This window comes from Nannochloropsis gaditana, assembly GCF_000240725.1.
Source record: "Nannochloropsis gaditana CCMP526 unplaced genomic scaffold scaffold852, whole genome shotgun sequence".
Lineage (NCBI taxonomy): Eukaryota > Eustigmatophyceae > Eustigmatales > Monodopsidaceae > Microchloropsis > Microchloropsis gaditana.
In genome coordinates this window covers 1-10602 of record NW_005803101.1, presented here as the reverse complement: position 1 = coordinate 10602, position 10602 = coordinate 1, and the positions used below count along the sequence as shown (strand labels likewise).

The window sequence follows — 10602 nt, the reverse complement described above, 5'->3', positions numbered from 1 at the left end:
GAGCTCGCCGGCGAGATCTTTTCCAGCGGCTTGGGCAATCTAACTGGCTCGTCCTCCGGAGTGCTCGGGATCACATATCAATCCGCGCCGGGAGAAACGGCTGTCAACATTTATGTCGGCCCCAACAGCGGCGTTCAGTTCCGAGGTCCGGGACAGTTACCTCAAGGACATAGCTCCAATGGCTTAACCCTGCAAAGCGCAGCTAGATTCAATGATGTTGCGATATATGAGGGGAACATGAGCCAACTCGAAGTGGCTGCCGTTATGGCCAGCATGGCCTCAGGGGTCGAAAACTGGGTATCTGGCTCAGGTGGCGGAAGTGGAGGCGGAGGCTTTGAATGGGATGCGGTGCATGCCGCGTTAGATGTTTCCCTATCGAATGCTCTTGCCGCACAAGCCAATTATGGCGGGGCCGCGCGTTCAGCCGAGCTCAAGTCCCAGATACAGCAGCGCATGGTGGATGCCATCGACAGCGCTACCGCGCGCTTAGTGAACAAAGATATTGATCGCCTTGGCGCATTACGGGCTGCAGGTGAAGTGCGTGAGCAGCTGGCTCTAGCCATGATGCAGACACAAACGAATACCCTGTTAGCGCAAACCAGCTTATTCTCGAATGCCCTTGGTATGTTCGATGCCATCAATCTTGGAGGCTTTAAGCCGCAAGGGCTGAGCTTCGACTAAAGCACTGTAATATATTTATTATTGCAAGGGCTTAGCAGGCAGCAGAATGCCCGTGCCTACAACCGTGTGCACCGACCCATGTGGGTGGGATAAGCTGGGCCGGTGCACATGAGCAATCGCGCTAGTGGAACACAACACCATGCCGGCATTGCTTGGATATGTATGGCCTCACAGTTCGCGGGTCGAGAAATACCAATCCACGGTGTCATAGCCCTCTGAGCTGCGCCTCTCGGCAGCTTCAGCCGTCGCTGGCGGGGGCACGATGACTTTGTCCCCGGGCTTCCAGCCTTCAGGCGTGGCGACTTTATTGGCGTCAGAGGTCTGAAGCGCCTCTACCAGGCGAACAAACTCATCAATCGAGCGGCCATTGCTCATGGGGTAGTAGACCATGGCGCGAAGCACACCTTCAGGATCAATGATGAAGGTTGCACGCACCGCTGCCGTATCTGAGGCACCCGGCTGAATCATGCCGTACGCTTTGGCAACCTGCATGGATAAATCGGCGATGATCGGGAAGTTGATGTCGACATCGAACTTTTCCTTGATCGCACGCACCCACGCGATGTGGGCGTAGTGGCTGTCAATCGAAAGGCCCAGTAGCTCAGTGTTGAGTTCCGCAAAACGGTCCTGTGCTTTGGCAAACCCAATGAACTCAGTCGTGCAAACCGGTGTGAAGTCAGCCGGATGCGAGAAAAGAACCAGCCACTTGCCGTGATAATCGGAAAGAGAGCGCTCACCATGGGTCGTCGGTGCCGTGAAGTTAGGTGCTGGCTCGTTGATGCGCGGCAGCGCTACAGGGGTTTGATCAGTCATATCGGTCTCCTTTGGTTTCGTTGCGTTGGAGGGTTCCAACGTCACAACTAAGAGGATGCCCTTAAAAGTCGTATTTATCTTACGGCTTTTTTGAATGACTTGTATAGGGCTTTCCGATAGCGACATTCAGTCCCATCGAAAACCGGTCAGGTTTCCATCCCATCGGATAGGCGTGCCAGCAATGTGCCCCGGTTTTGAGCGATATCTGCGATAGTGACGTTTTCGAGTTCCGCCATAAAAGCCCGTGTCGCCGTCTGCAAAGCAGCAGAGAGCTTGCATACGCCAATAAGCGGGCATGTGTTGGTTTCAGCGTTGAAGCACTCGACAAGTTCGATCGGACCCTCTGTTAGGCGAACAATTTCCGCCACCGTCATCGCGCTTGGATCGCGGGCCAATCGAACCCCGCCACCTCTCCCGCGTATAACAATCAAATAGCCATGTTGAGCCAGCACATTGGCGGCTTTAAGCAAGTGATGGCGGGAAATCCCATGAGCACGCGCAACGTCCTCCATCCGCACGTGGTCAGGATCGCGCAAGGCCGCGAATTGAAGAATACGCATGGCGTAATTGGTGAAATTAGTAAGTCTCATGTGAGAAAGGTGCGCGCGATAGTCCCTTGAGGCAACCCAGAGCTCACAGAGAGTTCTTTCGGAAATGGGTGCGAATGGTTGCGACTTACCGCACGTACCAATTGGTCCTTGGCGTGGAACCAACCCTCCCGGCATCGAACATCGGGTGAACGAGCAAAACGGCAGGCGCCTCTGTAATGGGTCTCGCCATTGATTTTCACGAACACTTCATCCAGAGGCCAACGCCATTGCACGATTTGTCGAAGCTGGTGCGACCGGCGCTTCATGATTTCGCGCGCCATCATTGGACCGAACCGGTTCTACTAGAGACGTATTGCTTCGTGATTGTTGTCGATGCCGCGCGTGTGGAGCAGATCTTCCACGTTTGACAGTGACAAAGGAAATCGGATTTCCATCGTCACCGCGCGGGGGGATAATTGCCGGGGAAGTTGTAAGGTAGCGGAATGGGTTGACTATACGGGTAGATTGGAACCCAACCCGACAATTAGGCGTTTAACCTGTCAAAGGCTCTTAAACCTCTAGGTCCAAGTTTGATAGAGGTGCCGCCAGGCCGTTTACGATGTCCAGCGCTCGCTCGGTTGGAAGGTGTCGACCCTTAATATCTTTAAATGCGAACTGCCAATAGTCGACACAATGGCTTAGTATGCTCGCTGACACCCCAATTTTTTGGAACATTTCATCCGCATTGCTTAAAAACGCGCTAAACCCTTCGACGTCACGGTGTTCGTGTATACGTGTAATCGCCGCATCATAATATGCGAGCTGCTCTCCAACATTCACCATTGATTTGTTTAAAGATGAAACAATCAAACGGCTTTGATTTCGTATGAGGCGTTTTGTCTCATAATCGCCATCAAAAGGTTTTATATTCTTCAAAGACTGAACAATCGGGAGAAAGTATGAATTCATATCGTTCAGCTTCCATTGGTAGTATAGGATTCCCTTCCAGGCATAAGTGGCTTTTCGGAAGTCTCCTTCTGTCATGCGCAGGGCCTTCTGGAGTGGCCTCAGCTGTCCGTCATTAGCATTCTTGAGGAACGCACTTGCGAGCCTATCAGCCGCTACGTTGACATTCTCATCGATCGCAAGTGCGGCGATGTTTGAAAGCGATTTTGAAATCTCCTGCCGCATCTCTATCAGGTCATGATCGGAAAGATCGATTAGTCCATAAGGCAAATCGACCTGGTCAAGAGCTGCCCTCTCTGCAATCAAAAAGGGATCGAAAGCAGGGATTTCATCTAATATGTTTAGCAGTCGCTCATCCCGGCTGTAGCTTTCATCTTTGGCCGGCAACCCAATGAATTTCAAAATTCGCTCAAGAAACTGTGGTTCGTTAATGAACAGTGAAAAGGCACCATGATTCAAGTCGGCGAGCGTTAGTGGAAACACCAGTTTCGTGGCAACAAATTTTTGATGATCAAAAATTAGCCGCTCGTGGGGACGCAAGCTATGTTTTATAACAATCGCTCTGTTCAAAACAAAATTCTCAAATGGCCGCGCAGCATCGGTGCTTCCAGGTTGTTGGTGATAGCGATCAATTAAGCGAGGCAAATCCAACACCCTTGCGGTGGAACCAAACAAACGAGCCCGCGACAGCGAGCGCACTCCAGCATGTGACGACATTCTGCACCTTGAGGCTAATAACTTAGTGAATAACTTACACTGTCACCGGAAAGTTTTCGGCAAACAGGGCATCACAAATCGTCCTGCTGAGGACTATTGCTGATGGATCGATAAACGAATTCTTTACTTGCTTGTCAGATCGGGCGGGGGGGGGAGGGGAGTCGACGCGTGCAGTCTGATCAGGACTGGTTCCTCGCTTGCAATATGGAACCTGACGTCACGCCCAAGCGAATAGCTTCATTGAGAATGAACTATCCTTTTGGATGCACCGTGCGTGACCATCACGCCGATAATGGAATCTGGGCTGTATCCGGGGCGACACTGCTTCGAGCCATGATAAATCGGACGGCCCTTTGTGCCGCTGCCGGCGAAAGCTCATCATAGATTCGAGTCAATGCCTTCGCCGCACTGAACCGAGCGTCGAGGTCTTGTTCTAAGGCGTTAGTATCAGCGTAATGATGTCTACCGAGGATTGCAATGGTTACAAACTCCGACTTGCGCAGCCCGGCGGCCTTACAGAGCAGCGCCACACCATCTGGGCTTGGGTGGGCGAGCGCACGCGTGGCCGTTTGACGGCTAACGGACGCAATCTCGGAGAATGCGATCAGAAATTCGTCGAAGCACTTGTCTTTAAGGAGAGACACCAGAAGGGCGCCATCGAGAGCGCGTCGCAATCGTTTCGCCGATAAACGCTGTCGAGCTTCATCTAATGCTTTTTCCTCAGCGAAGCGTCGCAAGAGCCGCTCGTGGGAGGCGGTCATTGCGGCCTCAAGCACGCGCTCATCAACTTTCTCAAACCTGGCGATGATCTGCTCGCGAACCACCCGTTCAACGACGGGAATCAGATCGGCTAATAGATCCAACGGCGTATTGTGGCGACTGACTAGCGCATCTTGAAGGCTTTGATTGTCTTCTGCGCGCAATGCAGCGATTTCGAAAGTCTGTCGGTCAATGTTGGCTCCGGTATTGGTGAGCACTCGCGCCAGGGCGCTATCATGCCCTGTCTTCGCGATTGCGTTTGAGACAGTTGGGCTAAGGGTTTGACGGCCGGCGACAGCTGATGCGTGCTCTGCGCCTTTGCTCTCGACGATATCAATCAGATCCTCATCCGTCAGCGCATTGGAATTCTGAAGGATTGGTGCGGCCACCTCGATGGCATCTTTTGCCAACATCAAGAGGAGCCCGCGTGGCCCATCTGCTGCAAAAGCGAGCTTGTGCGCGATCTGCGCGCGAAGGTGCTCGGAAACCGCCTCGCAGAGCGACTGCATTAGATGATCAAAATCAGTGTGCAGCTTGGTTCCTGAGGCAGGTTTATAATCCAGAAATAAATCCGCAATTTGCGTTAGGACAATCCGCCTCGAATCTGCAGATCTTTCAGATGCAAGTTTATTTAGATCTAGAAGGCGTACGCAATGAGACGACATTTATTCCACCCTAATTACGTACATCTTTATAGGTGGATTATGGGTTTAAATCCATAATTTTAGGGGAATATTTTTTTCAAATCAAAAAACTATTTTGAAATTCTTAATTGGTCGAGGTCGGATGCAATCGAAATGAAATCCGTGGACACATTAAGGTCTTCAATTTCAAAGTATCGCGACGGTAGGCCTGTGCAAGGCCTCAAGTAAGATCCTTTGCCATTGCTGGCGAACATAAAATGCAATCGTGTAAACCCGAATTCCGTTAGACTGCACCGTCATGCATAACTGGTCAAAGTTCTAACGGGCTTGCCAAAGGCTATACAGCTGGTCGGTCCCGCCAAAGGGAATTATCGAAACCGATGTCGTCGGAACGCCAAAGGCCACCGCATCTAGAAATTCAAGCGCTACTGAGCGAAGCTGATGGATCCGGGTGCCAACCATGGATAAGGAAATATCCAGCACCATGGCGATCTCCTGCCGGTCGAAAAGGCTTGAGCTTTGAACCGTAACCTCAAAATTCACAAGCGCCATCGTGACCCCCGATTCCAGCCACGACATAGGCCGTAACGACCTCTTCTGCAGGTCGGTCCTGGGAGAGCGACGCTGTGGCGAGTACGCCTGAGTCGATCGCATACTGAACCTCGGCTCGGATAGTCAGCGACCTCGAAAAGTCGACAGCGCCACAGACGCTGATCATAGGAGCTGATGCGGACAGCGCGAATGTGGCCGCTACATTGCCGCGCGGATCCTGCCCGAACGCGCAACAAATATTGCTAAGCATTGAGGTCGGGGCCCTACGAGGCGCTAATCATCTTCACCTCGAAGGACTTTGATCTTGATTCCGTTGGTCTCGCCTAGGCTCATCCAGGCGCGCTTGCCCGACTTGATATCCTGCAAGCGCTTTGAAGCAGGGTCAGGCTGAGTGCTACGCTTTCCAAACAGGCGTTCGAGAAGACTGGGTTGCGACTTCATTTTCGACTCACGATATGGCGAGCGCCGGCTGGCGCTGAGCAACGAAATCAAGGGTTGAGATTCGTGTGCCACCGGTTTCAAGGCCTTTAGGGCGGAAGCCACCTATGTTGATGGCATCGAATAGGCCGAGCGCGTTTGAGAAGAGGCTTGTCTGGGCGAACAGAGTCGTGGTCTGCGCCTGCACCATCGCCTGGGAAAGCTGTTCGCGGACTTCTCCAGCGGCTCGCAGCGAACCGAGGCGGTCAATGTCGCGGTTGACCAAGCGCTCAGTCGCAGAATCAATCGCATCCGCCATGCGCTGCTGGATTTGCGATTTCAGCTCTGCCGAACGGGCTGCGCCTCCAAACTTCGCCTGCGTGTCGAGAACTCCTCGAATGGAAGCGTCGAGAAGCTGTGATGTTGCGTCCCAACGATCAATCCGCGCGTTCGCCCAGTCAATGTCACCGTCAGCCTGCCAATGCTCAATTCCAGCCTTCGCGCCAACATAGTGACCGATTACCCCAAGATCACTCAATGCCTCGTCATAAATCGCGATATGCCCGATCATCCCGTCGAAGTGCGATACGGGGGCCGTTGTGAACTCGCTACCAGAGACGCCAAGCTGTACTTGAAATCCAGACCCAGCCCCGAAAACCTGGTAATGCGGTCCGGAACTTGAGCCATAGCGCACCCCATCGACATAGCCATGAAGTTGGCCGCTTTTGTCGACCTTCACCGTCCATTCAAAATCACGGCCGTCTTCGATCGAGGGGCCAATGAGCGTTCCGGCCGCCCCCCCGAAATATTGACCATCTTCATCAATACCCCGGTATTGATGAAAAACCAGCCTGTTCGAGCTATCGATATAACCGCTTATAAATGATCGGAAATACTCTCCATTACCATTTAACTGGAATATTCCCTTATTCGAAAAATCGTCTGCTTGAAGGCGAACGGATAGAGTGAAGTTATCGATGCTTCCAGTCGCGGTCGCGATCATCAACGGACCGTTACCGCCCCCCTTCAATCCAACTGTGCCATCAGCGAACCGCTGCCCGGAGGCGTCAGAAACGCCAACCGTTTGGAAAGCGCCGAGTTCGGGCGAAGTGGGAGACTCATCCCATGCGACGAGAAGCGCCTCTCGTGCTGGCACGGTCCCGAATTGCACACCCCGGCCGGACCGCAAATCTTTTGCTTCGACCGCCTGCCCATCTGGTAATTCCAGATCACCTGAGATGTTTGCTGCTGTTGGGTTGATGAGGTTTCGGCCACCAAAGGTCGCCATCTCGGTCAGTTCATCGATGCGCGGTAGGAGCTTGTTGTACTCGTTCGTGAGGGTCACTCGCATGTCGTCTGACAGGCTCTGATCCTGCAGGCGGGATACAAGGGCTTTCATCTCGGTGAGGACATCGACGATGGCGTCCGTCGCCGCCAGGGTGACGCCCAGGACACCATCAACGCGCTCGAGTGCGCGCACGTCGTTGAGCCGGCTTACCTTGCTGCTCATGGCCCGGGTTGCGGCGCTCGCGGTGACCGCGTCGTCACGGAATGACGGTCGCTCACCATAGCTGGTGGCGACGTTCACCGCAGAAGCGGTGTCTGAGCGCGCCGCTTCCGCTGCGGAGAGCGACGGCGGATAGGCAGAGATGATCACCATGGTAAGACCTCGTTCTGAAGTCGCGCACTGCTAAGCATATTACTTAAAAGCCTCATCACTGGACGTTGCGTTAGCCGGATCCCAAGAAATTTCTGGGGATACAAAGGGCTCGCAGATCGTAATGACCATGGTCGGCGAGCTATTCCGCCCCGATCGGGTCGGGATCCGAAGCCGCGCTTTCTTTGTAAGGCACGGGCGCGATTGGCGAGGGCGTGGTGCCGATCGGAACGCGACAGGAGCCCAGCCAATTCGTGTGCTCCCTGATAAATTTTGTATCAATAGAAGTTTGAACGACAAATTTTTTGCGACCGTGGCAAGTGCTTCGTTTGTCAGATTTAGTAACTGTGAAGGCTGTAGATTCAGGGAAGATCTGGTCATGAATCAAATGCATATAAAGTTTTTGAATGCTCGTTCAGAGCTGAGCATCTCAAACGCGCAAGGCGCGTCAGGCGCGACGGTCTGGCTTGATGAGGGGTGCTTGCAAATTCAGCTCGGAGGTATAGCGGTAACAGCTATCCTCGGCGAAATCAGCGCCCAACTCGCGAAGCCCGAGCTGGACATCATACTACTCCTCAACCCTCAGGCTGATGCCAATGCTTCCCTATTAATGCGCTCATGCACTTTTGGGTGTCCGATGTCCGAGGCGGCCGCCGTCCGATTGGCGCGGGACCTGGAGGTCGGTTGTGATGAACTATGCATCGACCTCGAACTGCCATATGACCTAACAAACGTGTCGGAGGCTTTCAGTAAGAGTGTATTAACACAGCTCGCAACGGTTACGGCCGGTGAAACCGAGATCCGGTGGATGAAGGCGTCTCGATCTGCGGCTGACCCCGTGATGTGTAAGGTCGCTTCCCGGTAACGCCACTGCTCAATAGCCGAGGAATTCATTCGAGTTCGGCCCTTTAAGTCAAAAGAAAGCGAGGCAGGCGAATTCTGGGCTACTGGAGTGGCGTCTGGCCTAGCCCCCTGATCCGGGCCGTGGGTTAGTTGAGGCTGGTCAGTTGAACTATGTTTTCCACCCTCCAAGGCGAAAGCGATTACAAGTTTAAGCCTTAAGCACCGTTTGAAACAACAAAGGCGGTTAGCCCGCGACCAGCATGAAGCAATAGCCGCAATGGGGCCATTTGCTCTGACCGTGCCAGTCAGGACGGTTCTATGGCGCTACATGCATTGGGCGAAAGCATTGTTCACTGGCTTCAAGAGCCTCACATCGACGGCGCGCATCTTCGGGCGACGGAATTGGCCCGGCGATGAGGCGATAGTAAAGTCCACGACCTTCGATCTGACTGGGCAGGATAAGGGGTAGCAGTCCTTCAAGTTCGGCGCGGTGCGCGCCATGAAGCTGGTCCCAGCCACGTTAAGCATGTTCCGGGGCGCGGTAGGAGGCCAGATGTACGCCCAATTCGCTCGCAACTGCAGCGCCTCCATCGCCCCGCATTGCATTTGGCGCTTTTTGCGTGAGGTGGTGGCTGGTGGCTTGCGGGGTTTCGCTTGGCATAGCCTGCGAGGGTTGGTTCTGCGGCTCGAAAATTCTGCCTCAAGCTTGGGTGGGGGCGCGTTGTATGGGAGCCTCTCGACCATTAAGGCATACATTCGCGGGAAGGTTATAGAGCGGCCCCACGAATTTGAAGATCGCCCGATCGATCATGATGCGTGCTGCGGTCTGGACCGGTTCGAGGGCGCACTGAACTGCAGCGATATCGACAACACCGCCTGACCTGAATTCGAACACGCCAATTTCGATCTCCCGACCGATAATCTGCTTGAGCAGCGCGCGCACGGCCAACACTTCTCTGGAAGTCGCAGCGACGAGCCGCAGATCCATCGCAACATCGATCGTCTGCGTGTTCAGTCCGATCGAAGCCGCTGCGCTGGTTGCGCGTTCATCGGCACAATATAGATCGCTTCCGCGCGAACGGATTTTGGGATTGAACTCAGTCAGGCCGCCCACGATGTAGAGATCGACCCTCGGAGCGGGGAAGGGCTGAGCGCCGATATAGCGCCCTAGGCATAGCAACGCGGCGCTGTAGTCTGTTTCCACCATGGCCTCCTGCGGCCCTTGTAGCGGCGTCACCGGTTCGAGGCGTTGGGTCTGAGATGTCGCCCATGCGAACAGGCCTGCCAGGGAAAGCGCTGCGGTACGAAGAGCATGTGAGGGTTCATGACTTATCCTCCACAGTTCACCGTGGCGCGCTGAAGCCCGGTATTGCGCTGATTGATCATGAAGGTGCTGTTGCGGACTTTGCAAATGTCGGCGCTGTTTCCGATCGCGGCGGCGGTCAGTCTGGCGCGCAACAGAGTGCTGGGGCCCAACCCGCTTATGCGGTTGTGGAAGCTGGCGGCGCGGCTGGAAGGTCCGACTTGCCCGCTGGGAAGCGATACCGGCCGGCCATTGTAAAGGATGCGGTTTCCGGCTGCATCCCGGCTTTCAGGCCGGTAGGGCTCAGCCGCCTCGCGGTTGGACCAGCCATAGCGTTCGCTCCAGCCTGGCCGAGGTTGCTCACCTTGCGCTGATGCGCTGAGCATGCTGGCTGCGAACGCCACGCTTAGAATGCGATTGCCTGTGCCCACCGGACTGCCTCCAACTGCCCTAGGTTGATTTTGGGACATCTAACGCAAGCAAGCGCAATTGATGCGACGTTTCAAAATATAGAAGCAATGGCGCTCACCAATAGAGACAATATTTATATTTTGTAAATTCTGTGTCTACATTTCTCGGCGCGAGTCAATTTCTTCTAGATTCAGATGATCCAAAATAGAACGCTAGTGTACCGATTTGATATGATCTATATTCATTTTGTATATACAAATTTAACGATGTTTAACGAGAAATTCCAGATCTGACAGGGCCTTGTGGAAA

General features: G+C 53.9%; 1 protein-coding gene across 1 annotated transcript; it reads right to left on the bottom strand.

Annotated features, from left to right (window-relative positions):
- Positions 1-849: 849 nt before the first annotated feature.
- NGA_0439000 (peroxiredoxin) lies at positions 850-1494 on the bottom strand (the record flags this gene model as incomplete). The annotated part of the gene is made up of 1 exon (XM_005853523.1): positions 850-1494. One exon carries the CDS (start codon positions 1492-1494, stop codon positions 850-852), a length of 645 nt encoding a protein of 214 aa, XP_005853585.1.
- Between the last annotated feature and the right edge of the window lie 9108 nt (positions 1495-10602).